Source organism: Neodiprion fabricii, chromosome 4 (genome assembly GCF_021155785.1).
Source record: "Neodiprion fabricii isolate iyNeoFabr1 chromosome 4, iyNeoFabr1.1, whole genome shotgun sequence".
Classification (NCBI taxonomy): domain Eukaryota; kingdom Metazoa; phylum Arthropoda; class Insecta; order Hymenoptera; family Diprionidae; genus Neodiprion; species Neodiprion fabricii.
Window position 1 is genome coordinate 34,229,094 of NC_060242.1, and position 18,820 is coordinate 34,247,913.

General features: G+C 40.3%; 1 protein-coding gene across 18 annotated transcripts in view; it reads left to right on the forward strand.

The window, feature by feature from the left end:
• LOC124181131 (cAMP-specific 3',5'-cyclic phosphodiesterase) overlaps positions 1–8,692 on the forward strand; it is a 276,361-nt gene extending 267,669 nt beyond the window's left edge. For all 18 annotated transcript variants that reach the window (XM_046567391.1, XM_046567390.1, XM_046567387.1 and 15 more), the window contains 5 exons: positions 1,509–1,602; positions 3,459–3,688; positions 5,118–5,381; positions 5,502–5,601; positions 5,953–8,692. In XM_046567391.1, coding sequence (XP_046423347.1) covers positions 1,509–1,602; positions 3,459–3,688; positions 5,118–5,381; positions 5,502–5,601; positions 5,953–6,698 — 1,434 coding nt within the window. In that variant the 3' untranslated portion in view covers positions 6,699–8,692. The remainder of the gene's footprint in view (positions 1–1,508; positions 1,603–3,458; positions 3,689–5,117; positions 5,382–5,501; positions 5,602–5,952) is intronic.
• Positions 8,693–18,820: the final 10,128 nt, after the last annotated feature.

The window sequence follows — 18,820 nt, forward strand, 5'->3', positions numbered from 1 at the left end:
CGGTTTTACGACCCAGCATCAAATCCAATTCGCGTAGCCTCGTCGCGGAAAATGTATAGAAAAGAATGGGGGACGGGAGGGCGGATAAAAAAAAAAAAAAAAATAAAATGACAAGAAATAAGCAAAACGCACAAGCGTGTCCGCGAATCGCGACCGTCTGATCAAAGTCCGCGCATTAATTATTGTCCGCAAGCGGTTCGGAGCGGCTTATACCCGCTTTTCCCGGGTTATCGATAATATTGCGAACGGCACGCGCCCTTGGCGCACGCATCGCAGTTTAAGCTCTGCCAAAGCTCCTCCTAAGCGGCTGTTGCGCAATGACGCGTACGGTTATTCCTACATAATCGGCACACGCGCCCCGGATCCAATGAACCGTGAATCTCGTGGATAAGATATGCTAAGATGGAGGGAAACTTTTTGCCGCCTATTTTGAAGAACACTTCACACGTATCGCGTATACATCCACCGTTCTAAATCCCACATATTACGATATTCGCGGTAGATAAATAATATGGTATTATACTTCCGGAAGAAATTAATTCGCTGCGGCCTAGAGCTCAAGGTGGAATGGGTACAGGAGAGGATTTTAGATTTGCGCAGAATTGATACGCGCCTCGATCGAATCGCGGAGGAATTCCTGGCAATTTTTTCTTTTTGTTTTTTTTTTTTTTTTTGCTCCGTTTTTTATTTTTGCAGTTTTTTCGCCGCTTGACGTCGGCGGGAAAGAGTCGAAACACGACGAAAAAAAAAAAAAAAAAAAAAAACCGAAATGAGAAAAAACAAATGCGGAAAGACTGTGTAGGAGAAGATAAAAAATAAATAAGCACCTCGTATAATGTCGGGTAAACGCGTTATTACGTCGAGATAAATTTTCGATCGGTAAGCGGCTGACGCGATTGCCGAATAGTTTCACCGACAACGAGGTGAGGTGTTTTGTGGAAACGTACCGAGCTGGTAGTTTTCCTGGCATCACCTTGACTCACAAACTATCTATCAATTCCCACCCGTATTGTCCATAATATGGAAACTGCCTTCTTCCCTGCGGCTTGCTTCGTCGAAATCGTTTTGTCGGCTATCGTCGCTCAGTCCCGCAACCGAATTAGTACTAATAAGAAATAACACTTAATGCACGGAAGAATTGGATTATTGTTTAGTATAGCGGGACGAGGTCAGTCAGCGCCAAATAAACTGTCCCCGTGGCGTGCATCAGAAGGCGTAAATAGTAGTCGGAGAGACGATTGATCGTTTAGGATAATATCTCAATATACGTATTGTATATACTTATGTACATTCCGCATATGTCTACGGTATATTAAATCTGCTACAAGCGTATCCACTCAATAATTGAGGAATGATGATGATTGTTGTTATTGAGAAGCGAATATGGTCCTGCTTGGCGATCGTATATTTCCTTCGTTTTTCACCCCTTTGCAATGTTCACAATATCTGGTGTATTATTTATTGTTGCAATTTTCTAACGAGTACGATTTCGTATTTTTTTGTTACAGTTCAAGAGGATGCTGAACAAGGAGTTGTCACATTTTTCGGAATCTTCAAAGTCCGGAAATCAAATTTCCGAATACATCTGCTCCACCTTCTTAGGTGAGTTTCTTAATCACCGACCGCACGACGGGATGTGCGCAAAATTGACATTTTATCGTTGTGACTATGCTACGGGTCTAACTTTCGTTCGTAGACAAACGCGATTCGACGGTAATTCCGACGTTGGAGATAACTTTGCGAAACCATTTTGACAATTATTTTACTCGGTTACGCAAGCAGCTAGCTCGATTATTCAATTTTTTACAAGTGCATGTGTGTACTCTCTTAATGCCAACGTCTTATTATTGTAACCGTAAATTATAAATTTTTCACCTTTATCGCGCCACATACGCACCTACGCAACTGTTTGCCTACATTTTTTTCACGTTTATTCAAGATGCCCCGGCCGTGATTCGCTGTAATTACGTGAGAGAGCGTGCAATACGTTGCACAAAATAAAAAAAAAAGAAAATTAGAAAAACATGGCTGACCCCCTTGGGATCAATGAAAGGAAATAGAACCCCACTTTGATATGTCTTTATCAGAAACTGTTTAATCTTACGTAAAACAGAAACCATCGACACGCATATGTTTGCAATACGGGTATATCCATTTCGTCAAAGTTAAATATAACAATATGCACGTGATCCAGAGTTGCACGTCGTGGCGAAAACAAAGTGGTGATAATCTCTTCGAATTCGGGATGCGAAGAAGAAAAATAAATCCAAGTTGATGAAATTACTCGCTAAACAGCAATGGTAGGAAAAAGAATTTACGATTTTGCACCTGATCGCGGCTGTTTTTCTATCAATCTCATCTCTCATGCAATATACTTCGCCAAACTAGGGCAAAAAAACTAGCCAAGGTTAATTCGAAAGACAGGTGCAGGCAAATCACGCCAAGTCGTGGATATACGTGCAACGTCGCTTCGCAAATATTATTCAGGTCGGAAAATATCGCGAACTCCATTATACATTTCTCAATATATAATGCATAATATAATCATACTATGTACGCGCCTTAAAAACCTTCAGGCGTACAAGCTGGAGATAACAAATGAAAAGAAAATTCAAATACGTCCCAGTTAAATCAGCTCTGTTCTGACTAACGGTGATTTTCGACCTTTGCGCGTACGTATTTTATAATTAAAAAAAAAGAGATAAAAAATGTAGAAAAAAAAAAATATACAAGAAAAAGAAATCACAATGCAGATTACGTCCCGCATAGCGCCGTGTTTCGTGTTTATTCGCACGTAGAACGTTTACTATACACGAATGTCACGTGTGGCTTAACATATGCATACAGTATCTGTACTTGTACACTTGTACAGAAAAAGTTCATCATTCTCTCCCAAGATAATGCGGCACGAATTCTTTTTCATATATGAACACAGGCATCGCGCACATACACATTAATTAATATATTATGTACCTCCGGAGAATAGTTCGTATTTATCTAGGTGTACAATGGGCCGTAAAAATGCCCCGAGGTGGGTTACGTAAAACGCGTAACACAGTTCCGTCGTAACTAGTCGTAACTTACGACACATGGAACGCGTTCCTCCGAGGAATTATCGCAAAACAACAGCGGTTTACCTTTTACGTAGAGGCCACGTGCCTCGCCTTAGTCAGGATCGTTTTTGACAGCCACCGCAATTGATAATCGGCAACGAGAGGATACGTAAATATAACTAGGCGAGCGACAAAGAGCAGCTGTAAGTTCCATCGCGTGATTTCGTGCCCTCGGCGATAGCCAAATACAATGATCCAGACTCGACGCTAGATCGTAACAATAAACAATATCCCCCTATCGATTACTCACGTTCGATTGGTTATCCCAGCGTTGACCGAATTACATTTATATAATTTAACGCTCCTCTAATTCTCATACGCGCCCCTTTTTTTTTCTCGCCACAGACAAGCAGCAGGAGCTGGACCTCCCGTCTTTGCGAATCGAAGATGCGGTCGCAGCCACAGCAAACGTCGATGTCCGAGCCGTCAAGAAGAAGGATCGCGTCCAGAGGGGACCGGCGGCAATGTCACACATCAGCGGCGTAAAGAGACCGCTGACACACACAAACAGCTTTACCGGGGAGCGCGTCCCCCTTCACGGCGTCGAGACGCCCCACGAGGAGCAGCTTGGAAAGGTAATTTGAAAAATTTTTATAAAAAATCAGTGATACAGGTATACCTGAACCGCGGTGGTAATACAAGTGCGCGTTACGTCGATTCGCGTGGTCCGGATCGTTTCGATAATCCATTCCGAAATCTGATATTACACGCGATCGTCGACTAATAAGACGTTTGATCGCTAAGAAGGAAGGTTGTGTTGACCGGGTACGAAGAGAGGCGTGCGTGCCTCGACAACTTTGGGAACTGCTCAACCCACGAACGGTTTGCCAAATTGCCTCTGGAGAGATAATTAATTACTCGTCATCTCTGCTTGTATTCATTTCAAAAGATATGTATGTAACGGCGTAGTTTTGCATAGGTTGAGATACAGGCGTTTCTTACACATAACTATGTATACATATACACAGATCCGGTGATGAGATCTTTCTTTTTGTTACAATGTTTTTTCCTTCTTATTTATTCAAGAAGCGATAGCTACTTTGTCCGATAACCTCCGAAGATCAGTTTTACCTCGTACCATCCGCCCGCTAAGATCAGTTTATGTAAACAGTGACGTTCGATCACCCTATATTTGATTATATTCTTTATCTACTCTCAATTCTAAGCCAGACAATCGATTGTAATGTATTCCAAGAGAAGAGACGTAAAAAAGTAATTAATTATTGCGACGTCAGTTGTGTATTACAACAACAGAACGCACCCATTGCACTTTTATGGTAACTGGATCCAGCTTTTCTGGAATGTCGATCGACACCTACATGTTTTTGTCATACTCGTAACGCGAATGAATCAACCGGTTTTTATCGAGTTACTCATTGTGACGAACAATGTTTTTTAAATTTATTTCTTTCTATTTTGTCCAACTTTTTCATTACGCTTTGTAGTAATATAAAGCCTGTGTATCAAACCTTGGTGAAGATTGTCGCACATACTATGATTTTTTGTTCAATTAACAAACGACACGTGATTCACATATTTTGTCCGACATGTCCTGCGTCTCGTTTGCTTACAATCTTCGATGATCTAATTTTTATTTGTCATTATTATGTTTTTCTCCTCAATAAGCCGATTGTTTTATACGATTTCCCTGAATTCGGTTAATTTCGACGAACCGATGACGATGTGCTAATTTTACAACATCAAATTCGTCCGTACTTACAAGCTGCCATTACGAGCAGCCGAAGTCAAATTTATTTTTTTTTTATTTATCAATAATATTGAGACAACACGTTCGAACTCGCATGGCACCTTGCGATCCTTATTCAGGTTTCTGAGAAAGAAGTGTCTAAATATTTTTCTATTTGACGTTCCGACAATACGTATGTTGACGCGCAGCCAATGAAAGTTTGTACAATTTTTCCACGCATCAAAATTGAGTCAGGATAGTTAACGAGGTAACCGACGAGGTAATTCTAACGATTTTTTGCTGTTTTCACGTTTCAGCTACTATCCGACATCGACAAGTGGGGCATTGACATCTTCAGGATAGGCGAACTCAGCAACAACCGTCCCTTAACCTGCGTAGCCTACACCGCTTTCCAAAGCCGTGATTTGCTCAAATCCCTCGCCATACCCCCCAAGACGTTCGTCACATTCATGATGACGCTTGAGGACCACTACGTGAAGGACAATCCCTTCCATAACAGCCTCCATGCAGCCGATGTCACTCAATCCACCCACACTTTACTCAACACACCGGCGCTTGAGGTGAGAAAATATGTAAAAAACAAAAGTTTTCCTCCTTTTTCTTTTCTCGCCAAGCTGCGAATAACGGCAACATTTTATCAGGACTCCGACTAATTTATGTACTTTTTATATTGGTTACAGTCAGTTTTCACACCACTTGAAATCACCGCAGCTCTCTTCGCCGCGACAATTCACGACGTGGACCATCCCGGATTGACGAACCAGTTTCTCATCAATTCGAGTAAGTGTAGTATATCATTCATAGTTGTATATATACATGTATCCTCTAATTTCTTAAAGAACTTATCGTTCAAAGATCAGAACTACGAACGGAAAAGTTGTGAAAGTGACTACTAATTGCCGGGTCCGACGCGACTATGCTTATGTATATCTATATACAATATTTCAAAAGCATATCGCTGAGCGGAAAATTTCTTGTACGTTCTAAAATACCCGTGGCCTGTGCATAATATACGTAATCGATGTTATACGGGACGTCATTTCCGACCCTACTCGATAATGGTATGGCACTTTCTCAATGAAAACAATATTTTCCTATTCCTAACAAATTCTTGATAATTTTTGATTACAGGTTCGGAGTTGGCTCTGATGTACAACGACGAATCGGTCCTGGAGAACCATCATTTGGCGGTCGCGTTCAAGCTACTTCAGAACGAGGGCTGTGACATATTCGTTAACATGACAAAGAAGCAGCGACAAACGTTGAGGAAGATGGTAATCGACATGGTCCTGTCGACGGACATGTCTAAGCACATGTCGTTGTTGGCTGACCTGAAGACCATGGTCGAAACGAAGAAGGTGGCCGGTTCCGGAGTGCTGCTGCTCGATAACTACACGGACAGGATCCAAGTCCTGGAGAACCTCGTGCACTGCGCAGACCTCTCGAACCCCACGAAGCCGTTGCCGCTGTACCGGAAGTGGGTCGGTCTTCTTATGGAGGAGTTCTTCCTCCAGGGCGACAGGGAACGCGATCAAAACATGGACATCAGCCCGATGTGCGACCGGCACAGCGCAACGATCGAGAAGTCGCAAGTCGGTTTCATCGACTACATAGTACATCCGCTCTGGGAAACGTGGGCGGACCTCGTTCATCCCGATGCCCAGGACATCCTCGACACCCTGGAGGAGAACCGCGATTGGTATCAGTCTATGATACCTCCCAGTCCGCCACCCGCCGAACAGCAACAACTCGCCTCCGAGCAGCAATCCGACGATAGGATACGGTTTCAAGTGACCCTGGAGGAGGGCGACGAGTCAGGAGAGACGGGCGAGGGTGGTGGTGAGACGGACGAGAACGCCGGCGAAGCTGGGATGTGACGGAGGCTGGCTGGCATTTGCAGAAAGCTTCACGTTAAGGTGCAGCAGACTTGGTGGCGGGTGCGCCAGTGACGTCATCTATTCCACAAGAACGTTTCAACGAACATCGAGGTCGCCGAACGCCGCGGTACTTCTGTATGATACTGCGTACTGTGCGTCTGAGTACCTGCTAAGGTGCCGACTCTACCGAGGATATACTTTTCGTACCGCTAATTGCGCGGTATAACCGTCCTCTGACAACTTGCCACCGATCAGTGGCGAGGAGAATTTTTTTGATTGTTTTGCTCGGTTTGTTTTGTTTGTTAGTTTGTTTGTTACTTTGTTTATTTCATTTTATTATCCTGTACGGCGAAAATCGACGGCAAGGATTATTGCGATGAATTCGAGTTCGGGGGGGAGCAATTTTTTTTGTCTCTTTCTGACAAGTGAAACAAGAGGAAGAAATCCAACGCTCGAATATGTACAATGACGACACGTCCAATGGATCGGGCAAAGTTCAAGGCTTATTATTTGAGAATGCGAACCGCAACGTGAACAATTTCTATCGAGTCTCTATACACGGGATGGGAATTGAAGGAGCTGTTGCCGGTGTTTTATTCCATCGCTGCCGAGAGCACGCGGAATTTTATTTCTCGCACAATTTTCGCACTCCGCGGTAAAACAGAGGAGGAGTAAACGAATCTCGAAACGTATGGAAATCTTGAAAGATACGGATGTACGAGGAATGCCGTGAGATTCGTCACACAGTCAAGTGATGGCGGAGATCGGATTGTCGTCACGTCGACGAAGGAACAAGAAGAAACAAGATGAAGGAGAAGAAGGAGACTCGGCAAATAAAATCTTGAGCAAGTTTTTGAAACCTGGGAAAACTTCGTAAATAGTTGTGAATCAAATCCAAATTCACGGTACACGCAACGAAAATGTACCGTGAGAAAAAATCATGGAAGATTTTCCTCGTGTTATGTCAGGCTGAAAGAAGAGGATTGGAAAAAGGAATTTGAATGAAAGTGGAACGCAGCCGGCAGTTGTCATTGGACATGGAGGAAGATAGTTTCGTTGGACAGAGACAGGATTTCCAAGAACATATCAATCAACAACAGTATAACAATTTCGGTAGATCGTCAGATCAGAGGGGACGATGATTTGAGATGTTTTTCGCTGAGCTTAGTAAGAGCGCAATATTGAAATTACCGGCAGCTTGCAGAAATATGATAATTACGATGTTAATTATGCAGAAATTAAGTGCAAGCGCCTGATTTTACGAGGATACGTAAATCGCAACAATGTAAGGGCTAGAGAAAAAAAGAGTTGAAAAAAGAAAAAAATGATAGGCAACTATTGCAAGAATCGTGTTAATTGTAAAAGAATAGGATTGAAAATTCTACCATGAGCTTACTATTACTCTGACTGTTTCTTAAGAAATCTTATAGATAGGCATGGTAGATGTCAGTGAAAATATAGAAAATCCGATTCGCAGTCATTATTTCAAATATTAGGTGTCGCGTTGCAAAAAAATCAAACTTTATATGTGAAACGAGTGAACCAGCAAATGGGTAGTTTTAAATTGTTCAAGTCTCCGTGGGTAACAAAGAATTAATGAAGAATTGTTTGAAAAAGATGAACGAATAATACATCGTATCCGACTTGCAGAGAAACGAGTCAGATTTAAGAATGATCCATGGAACCATGCGGCCGCGTAAGTTTTTTAAAACGCACATCAAATGCATATGACGAAGAGAGAAACAAAAGAGTAAAAAATTGAAGAAAAAAGAAATACACGAAAACAATAGACTTATTGGTTCGTCCTTTGTTTTTCTGATTCTCTAATAATACCCTAACAGTAGACAACAAAGATAACTATCTTCAAAGTAAGATTTTGTCTCCATTGCTTATTAGAGTTTAGAATTGTAATAAAACAAAGAAAAAAAGTATATAAAGAAAGAAAAAAAAAAAAAAAAAATTCAAAACTAGAAAGACCTAGTAATAAAATACTAGCAACTAGGAGGGTATGTTATATATACTATTCATTGAGATGAAAAGGTTGAAATGAAACAAAAAGAAAATTAATTTTAATATACAACTATATGAGAGCTGGTCTTTTGGGTTTATATTGAAATTAATTGGTATCAGATGACGCTTTTTCTTGCGATACATGAAGTATGAATAAAAATGAAAAGAAAACCTAAATAATAATTGTTTCTAGCCAAAGAGTAATGTTAATTAATGTATCGGTATAGTACATGTATATATATATATATATATATATATATATATACGCACGTAATATTGTGTATGTGTATGCTTGTGTATATATATATATATATATATATATATATATACATATATGTACAGGCATACATTGCGGGCGCCCCACCAATACGTTTTACAATCACACTCAACTTCTCAGCTTTTGTAGTTAAACGGTAGCAGTAGATATAAATTAGGAGATGAAAATAAAAACTTATCGATGTGAAAACTCCACTCGCTTAAATGTCTATGAATCGCTCAACTTATAGAAAAACTCGTTCATGAATTAGCTTTCTAAAGCACGCTTGACTGTCTCCTGGCCTAAGGGTACGACATCTCTCTTATATCACTCGCTTCTATCAATTTGACAATTCGCACTGAAACTGAAACGATTCGCGTTATACGGACAAGAGGTATTTTAAATACCACTTCTGAATGCCGTTAGTCCGTGTGGTCAAACCTTGGGCCGAAAAGATGTTCAATCGTCACTTTGAATGAATATATAGTAATGAAGCAACGTGCCGTATTGGTGGAATCGCCGGACGTAAGTTAACGAATGATAAAAGAGCAGAATGCTAACAGCTTGTTTAAAAAAAATCAGTCGTTAAGACAACCTATATTAAGACTAAGTTAAGTCTGTCGTTAAATATGAAGGAAGAAACGAGATTTCAGTATGTACCTAAATCGTAATGTAATCAATCCTACTATTAATGCGAGAAATCTGTATCTGTGTTGTGTAGGCATTGAAATAATAAGTGTTTGGTGCTGGTCACCAAGTTCACATCGTCATTAGTCTTACGGCTAATTATTATTATTATTATTATTATTATTATTAATTATTTTTAACGCCATGGCTATCATTGATCTTATTATTGTTATCTGTTATCATAACAATAATTATTATTACCGTCTTGATGGTGATGATAATAATGTTATTTTTATTATGCTATCGATTTGGTTGTACTAGATGGCAAAGCCCGCAGTTGTTATTTATTATTAGTTGTAAACTAATTATCAATATAATTATTATGAAAATTTTAATTACGATCATCCATTATCACATTTAACGAAAGTTTACGAAATAAATTAATTAAGATAGAGATAAACAAGAAACAAAAAAAAATCTTGAACGCGATTTAATTCTTTGCTATGTAACAAAGTATAACATCGTATGTACAAATGAAAGAATATCAAGTAAATCTATATACCTTCGCATTGACTCAGTACGGTGAATATTCAGTTAATATTAAAATATCGAGGGGAAGTATTTTGACGTTGCAAAAACGAAGTACGGAAAATAAAAAAAGGTACATCGCATGCGCGGGCACTATGCGAGATACCTTGTTACCTATACAATCACCCCGTCTTCAATCCTCACAATACCATGCAGATCGTGAATTGTTTGGTAAATCGTAACCGATTATTGGCGAAACAATATTATAGTTTTCGATTTATTGTAATTCGAAATTGCTCTAACAACAATCCTTTGACAGGTATGATGATTACGATGATCTAATGAAAAATGTGTAATAAGAACAATGTGTTTGATTGCTGGACAGTTAAATAAACATGTATTAATATCATGTAACCCACGTATGAAGATATATGTGTAATAAAACATATTTATTGTCGGAAATTCTCTATCTCAATTAGATCACCCTTATTCCCTTTGATTACGTGACTGATCTTGGAATCGATAAGAGTTTCAACACAGTTTTCTCAAGTTGGACAGTACTCTCGGTCTCACTTTTCAACTGCAATCTGCTCGAAACTCTCGGACCACACAAGCAGCCCCAGCGTCAGCGGGAGACAAAAACTGTTGAGAGACGGAAGAGGCATGAACCACTTTAATCGAAAATGGTTAATCGATGGCGATCGAACGGTAGAAACAGCAGATTCATGCAGGTTTCACGCGTCTTTACTTTATTTGACTTAATACTTATCGTAGGAGCTTGATCAATGCCCAGGGTAACCGTGCTGTAATGATTCTATCACGTCACATTTATAGTTCCTCGCTGAAATAAGGCAGCTATACCTATAATCAGGTATACGAGATGAGTGTAAATACACGTGGAGCGTTGCATGATGATGGCGACGTCAATGTGTGAAATCTACTTGACAAGGAAGTGATTTTATCGTTAGTCAAATTCAAGCGCTAATGGAGGACGATATTTGTACAGTATTTTTGCACAATATGAATTGATTTCATTTATGACCGTGATATACGGTTTGGAAGTTACGTACAGCAGCGAAACGCAGGCATTTATTTAATCGTATTTTCTTAATTGATGATTCTACGATGATCGAGATTCAGGATGTCTTACTTGAATTCATAAGATGCCGATTAGTATGTACAAGGCTTCCATGAAACGATGCTGAGAATAGAGAGACTTACCTCGACTGAATCTAATGCAGTTTCAAATTTGAAAAACCTCGAAACGCTTAGCTTCTAGGAGTTTAGACGTGCAAATACGTGATTTTGGAATGGGGTGGAGGAAGACGAAAAACTATAGCCCAAAATTCGCATAGAAATTGACACGATTTAATTAACAGCAAGTCGGTCGCGTTGCTCAACTCTCTGTTATGACTTTTCGAGTTTTAGAATTTTATCGAGGCTCATGTGATCTCGTCGTCAGCTAGCACAGCAGGCTCAGTTTGACCCGCCTACTAAAGTAAGCCGGCGCGGGGGCGTATCAGCTCTGTTATTCCATATTTCATCAAGCCAATTTATTACTCATTCTTTACTTAGTTTATACATCCGACACTACATTATCTATCTGAACACATGCGCGTGAAGGTAACATTAGTTCTTGTAGTTATTACGTACTGATCGTTTACCGACTTGAGTTGTGCGACGAAAAGCGCCTCGTTTGGCGCTGAATTTATCTTGCCGATTTTCGTTTACGAAACGCCGCATTAAGCTGAGATTTCAGGGGCAGCAAAAAGCAGCAGCAGTTGAGTAACTTACTAGTCGCTACTAACATCTTAGAACATGTATATGCTCTAAGGCTAATATCTGTCTAGTGATTTGAGGCAGCAGCAGCGCTGCTCATAATGTCTTGACGTTTGCTCCTCTGCTGTTCGGACCATGTTCTGACGAGCTTTGAACCGTTGACTGAAGAACATAAAGACGTTTTCCTCCACAGAGCAAATGAAAAGTTGTTGAAATGATTATGAATACTAATGTTATGGAATACATCGAGCGCGTGTCGAATAGAATCCCATTTCGAAATGAATAATTCTTCTATTTTCATATTATAGACTTATTATTGTAGATAATCTAGTTTGTCTTCTGGAAAATTATAAAATTTGTAGTATGCATCACGTATTAATCGTAAATGGATCACATATATTAATATCGTCATGGACCGCATATACAAATATACTTTTTGGTCTCGGCATTATTATTACATCTGATCTATTATTATTAATTATCTATGTATACATTCTTCTCTCGGGTATTTATACTTTAATTAAATCACTGTTTTGCTGCGAATTTTGGAAGAAATTTATTCACATTATTAATTTCTTGTATCGCCGACAAGTCGGAAAGTACAGACAGGCTAAGTACTGGCTTGAGCTTAGCATTGCGAAGACTGTGTTATTCGGTAGGTGAATGGAGCCAGCATCATGTCGAAATCGGTAACATTGATGTTCTGCAGTAAATTCTCAACTCTACCCTTGGAACATCTCAGAGGGCGCAAGCGCAGGACGATTTTCGCTTGGATTTTCGATTGTCACACCGAAGCCCTTATATTCTTCGGTCAAGGCTTGGACGAATCACTGAAATGTATGTAGAGCATACATAGACATACATTTCGGTGGGATGAATGAACTTCATGCAGCAAAATCTTCCGCCGGAAGTGCTAGTTATTTTCAGTGAATTATTGCTGCTGCTGTTGCTACTTTTTGCTGCCCTTAATTACTTTGAAACTGACTTTAGTGAACTTTTCATGCTTTATAAAAATTTTGTGATGATAGCATATTACTATATAGTGTTAGTTATGTAGCGTTTGAATTATTATGTCGTTCTAGTTGTTAATCATTATTTCTGCTTGCATTCAAAAATTATGTATTTTGTTTAAGTAAGGCCCTTCGGGAGCTTCGGCTTCAGGGCCTGAAAATTTGAATAATAAAAATAATACTAATGATGATACATTATACCACTAATATTATAATATTATTCTGAGTGATATAATTAGTACAATATTTCCAATAGTATTAGAGTTCAGGATAAAAAAAATGTAATGCGACGGATGAATATTACATAAGAAGACTTACTGCTACATAAGACAAAAAAACTGTGATGTACATTGCATTAAACACAATATGAACAATGTCGTATGAGATAATTATTATTGTAGTTTGCAAATTTTCGCGATTTCGAAAAGAGCTGGAATCAGGTCTTTCTGGCACTATTCCGACGTAATTTTGCGAGAGAAATCGATTGGGCGCAGTCCCAATACGCTGCGATCAACGCATCGAAAGTTACAGCCAAAAAACGAAAACCTGAATTTTTGACATTTTTCAGCAGGTGCTTTTTCCTTCGTCATTTCGCTTCTGTTGATCCCACGCTTTTTCGCTGCGTTTTCTGAGTTCCTTGGGGTCCAATTGATCGGGAAAGAGTCATACGAATCAATTCTGAGACGAAAAATTTTTTGGTGAAAAAAAAAGGAAGGTTAACCCCTTTGTATTTTTGGCGAAAATTTTCGCGATTTTGAAAAGTGCTGGAATCAGGTCTTTCTGGCACTATTCCGCCGTAATTCTGCGAGAGAAATCGATTGGGCGCAGTCCCAATACGCTGCGATCAACGCATCGAAAGTTACAGCCAAAAAACGAAAACCTGAATTTTCGACATTTTTCAGCAGGTGCTTTTTCCTTCGTCATTTCGCTTCTGTTGATCCCACGCTTTTTTCGCTGTGTTTTCTGAGTTCCTTGGGGTCCAATTGATCGGGAAAGAGTCATACGAATCAATTCTGAGACGAAAAATTTTTTGGTGAAAAAAAAAGGAAGGTTAACCCCTTTGTATTTTTGGCGGAAATTTTCGCGATTTTGAAAAGTGCTGGAATCAGGTCTTTCTGGCACTATTCCGCCGTAATTTTGCGAGAGAAATCGATTGGGCGCAGTCCCAATACGCTGCGATCAACGCATCGAAAGTTACAGCCAAAAAACGAAAACCTGAATTTTTGACATTTTTCAGCAGGTGCTTTTTCCTTCGTCATTTCGCTTCTGTTGATCCCACGCTTTTTTCGCTGCGTTTTCTGAGTTCCTTGGGGTCCAATTGATCGGGAAAGAGTCATACGAATCAATTCTGAGACGAAAAATTTTTTGGTGAAAAAAAAAGGAAGGTTAACCCCTTTGTATTTTTGGCGAAAATTTTCGCGATTTTGAAAAGTGCTGGAATCAGGTCTTTCTGGCACTATTCCGCCGTAATTTTGCGAGAGAAATCGATTGGGCGCAGTCCCAATACGCTGCGATCAACGCATCGAAAGTTACAGCCAAAAAACGAAAACCTGAGTCTTCGACATTTTTCAGCAGGTGCTTTTTCCTTCGTCATTTCGCTTCTGTTGATCCCACGCTTTTTTCGCTGCGTTTTCTGAGTTCCTTGGGGTCCAATTGATCGGGAAAGAGTCATACGAATCAATTCTGAGACGAAAAATTTTTTGGTGAAAAAAAAAGGAAGGTTAACCCCTTTGTATTTTTGGCGAAAATTTTCGCGATTTTGAAAAGTGCTGGAATCAGGTCTTTCTGGCACTATTCCGCCGTAATTTTGCGAGAGAAATCGATTGGGCGCAGTCCCAATACGCTGCGATCAACGCATCGAAAGTTACAGCCAAAAAACGAAAACCTGAGTCTTCGACATTTTTCAGCAGGTGCTTTTTCCTTCGTCATTTCGCTTCTGTTGATCCCACGCTTTTTTCGCTGCGTTTTCTGAGTTCCTTGGGGTCCAATTGATCGGGAAAGAGTCATACGAATCAATTCTGAGACGAAAAATTTTTTGGTGAAAAAAAAAGGAAGGTTAACCCCTTTGTATTTTTGGCGAAAATTTTCGCGATTTTGAAAAGTGCTGGAATCAGGTCTTTCTGGCACTACTCCGCCGTAATTCTGCGAGAGAAATCGATTGGGCGCAGTCCCAATACGCTGCGATCAACGCATCGAAAGTTACAGCCAAAAAACGAAAACCTGAGTCTTCGACATTTTTCAGCAGGTGCTTTTTCCTTCGTCATTTCGCTTCTGTTGATCCCACGCTTTTTTCGCTGCGTTTTCTGAGTTCCTTGGGGTCCAATTGATCGGGAAAGAGTCATACGAATCAATTCTGAGACGAAAAATTTTTTGGTGAAAAAAAAAGGAAGGTTAACCCCTTTGTATTTTTGGCGGAAATTTTCGCGATTTTGAAAAGTGCTGGAATCAGGTCTTTCTGGCACTATTCCGCCGTAATTCTGCGAGAGAAATCGATTGGGCGCAGTCCCAATACGCTGCGATCAACGCATCGAAAGTTACAGCCAAAAAACGAAAACCTGAATTTTCGACATTTTTCAGCAGGTGCTTTTTCCTTCGTCATTTCGCTTCTGTTGATCCCACGCTTTTTTCGCTGCGTTTTCTGAGTTCCTTGGGGTCCAATTGATCGGGAAAGAGTCATACGAATCAATTCTGAGACGAAAAATTTTTTGGTGAAAAAAAAAGGAAGGTTAACCCCTTTGTATTTTTGGCGGAAATTTTCGCGATTTTGAAAAGTGCTGGAATCAGGTCTTTCTGGCACTATTCCGCCGTAATTTTGCGAGAGAAATCGATTGGGCGCAGTCCCAATACGCTGCGATCAACGCATCGAAAGTTACAGCCAAAAAACGAAAACCTGAATTTTTGACATTTTTCAGCAGGTGCTTTTTCCTTCGTCATTTCGCTTCTGTTGATCCCACGCTTTTTTCGCTGCGTTTTCTGAGTTCCTTGGGGTCCAATTGATCGGGAAAGAGTCATACGAATCAATTCTGAGACGAAAAATTTTTTGGTGAAAAAAAAAGGAAGGTTAACCCCTTTGTATTTTTGGCGAAAATTTTCGCGATTTTGAAAAGTGCTGGAATCAGGTCTTTCTGGCACTATTCCGCCGTAATTTTGCGAGAGAAATCGATTGGGCGCAGTCCCAATACGCTGCGATCAACGCATCGAAAGTTACAGCCAAAAAACGAAAACCTGAGTCTTCGACATTTTTCAGCAGGTGCTTTTTCCTTCGTCATTTCGCTTCTGTTGATCCCACGCTTTTTTCGCTGCGTTTTCTGAGTTCCTTGGGGTCCAATTGATCGGGAAAGAGTCATACGAATCAATTCTGAGACGAAAAATTTTTTGGTGAAAAAAAAAGGAAGGTTAACCCCTTTGTATTTTTGGCGAAAATTTTCGCGATTTTGAAAAGTGCTGGAATCAGGTCTTTCTGGCACTATTCCGCCGTAATTTTGCGAGAGAAATCGATTGGGCGCAGTCCCAATACGCTGCGATCAACGCATCGAAAGTTACAGCCAAAAAACGAAAACCTGAGTCTTCGACATTTTTCAGCAGGTGCTTTTTCCTTCGTCATTTCGCTTCTGTTGATCCCACGCTTTTTTCGCTGCGTTTTCTGAGTTCCTTGGGGTCCAATTGATCGGGAAAGAGTCATACGAATCAATTCTGAGACGAAAAATTTTTTGGTGAAAAAAAAAGGAAGGTTAACCCCTTTGTATTTTTGGCGAAAATTTTCGCGATTTTGAAAAGTGCTGGAATCAGGTCTTTCTGGCACTACTCCGCCGTAATTCTGCGAGAGAAATCGATTGGGCGCAGTCCCAATACGCTGCGATCAACGCATCGAAAGTTACAGCCAAAAAACGAAAACCTGAGTCTTCGACATTTTTCAGCAGGTGCTTTTTCCTTCGTCATTTCGCTTCTGTTGATCCCACGCTTTTTTCGCTGCGTTTTCTGAGTTCCTTGGGGTCCAATTGATCGGGAAAGAGTCATACGAATCAATTCTGAGACGAAAAATTTTTTGGTGAAAAAAAAAGGAAGGTTAACCCCTTTGTATTTTTGGCGAAAATTTTCGCGATTTTGAAAAGTGCTGGAATCAGGTCTTTCTGGCACTACTCCGCCGTAATTCTGCGAGAGAAATCGATTGGGCGCAGTCCCAATACGCTGCGATCAACGCATCGAAAGTTACAGCCAAAAAACGAAAACCTGAGTCTTCGACATTTTTCAGCAGGTGCTTTTTCCTTCGTCATTTCGCTTCTGTTGATCCCACGCTTTTTTCGCTGCGTTTTCTGAGTTCCTTGGGGTCCAATTGATCGGGAAAGAGTCATACGAATCAATTCTGAGACGAAAAATTTTTTGGTGAAAAAAAAAGGAAGGTTAACCCCTTTGTATTTTTGGCGGAAATTTTCGCGATTTTGAAAAGTGCTGGAATCAGGTCTTTCTGGCACTATTCCGCCGTAATTTTGCGAGAGAAATCGATTGGGCGCAGTCCCAATACGCTGCGATCAACGCATCGAAAGTTACAGCCAAAAAACGAAAACCTGAATTTTTGACATTTTTCAGCAGGTGCTTTTTCCTTCGTCATTTCGCTTCTGTTGATCCCACGCTTTTTTCGCTGCGTTTTCTGAGTTCCTTGGGGTCCAATTGATCGGGAAAGAGTCATACGAATCAATTCTGAGACGAAAAATTTTTTGGTGAAAAAAAAAGGAAGGTTAACCCCTTTGTATTTTTGGCGAAAATTTTCGCGATTTTGAAAAGTGCTGGAATCAGGTCTTTCTGGCACTACTCCGCCGTAATTCTGCGAGAGAAATCGATTGGGCGCAGTCCCAATACGCTGCGATCAACGCATCGAAAGTTACAGCCAAAAAACGAAAACCTGAGTCTTCGACATTTTTCAGCAGGTGCTTTTTCCTTCGTCATTTCGCTTCTGTTGATCCCACGCTTTTTTCGCTGCGTTTTCTGAGTTCCTTGGGGTCCAATTGATCGGGAAAGAGTCATACGAATCAATTCTGAGACGAAAAATTTTTTGGTGAAAAAAAAAGGAAGGTTAACCCCTTTGTATTTTTGGCGAAAATTTTCGCGATTTTGAAAAGTGCTGGAATCAGGTCTTTCTGGCACTATTCCGCCGTAATTCTGCGAGAGAAATCGATTGGGCGCAGTCCCAATACGCTGCGATCAACGCATCGAAAGTTACAGCCAAAAAACGAAAACCTGAGTCTTCGACATTTTCCAGCAGGTGGTTTTTTCGTCGTAATTTCTCTCCTGTTGATTTCACACTCTTTTCGCTGCGTTTTCTGAGTTCCTGGGGGTCCAATTAGTCAGGAAAGGGTCGTACAAATCGAATCTGAGACCAAAAATATTCGGCTTCAAAAATGAAAAAAAAGTAAGGTTAACCCCTTTGCATTTTTGACGAAAATTTTCGCGATTTTGAAAAGTGCCAGAATAAATTCTTTCATGCACTATCCAGACGCAATTTTGCGAGAGAAATCGATTGGGCGCAGTCCCAATACGCTGCGATCAACGCATCGAAAGTTAGAGCTGAAAAACGAGAACCTGTTTTTTCGACATTTTCCAGCAGGTGGTTTTTCCGTCGTCATTTCTCTCCTGTTGATTCCACGCTCTTTTCGCTGCATTTTCTGAGTTCCTGGGGGTCCAACTAGTCAGGAAAGGGTCGTACAAATCGAATCTGAGACTAAAAGTATTCGGCCAAAATATGAGTAACCCCTTTGAATTTTTCTGTCCAAATTAGGCCAACTTTGAAACATAATGAAATCAAGTCTTTGACGCAGTGTATTGACTCTATTTTTTTGAGAGGAATTCATTGCGCACTGTCTTCACATGCTGCGAGCAACAATTGAAAACTCACCGCTGAAAAACTTCAAATTTTC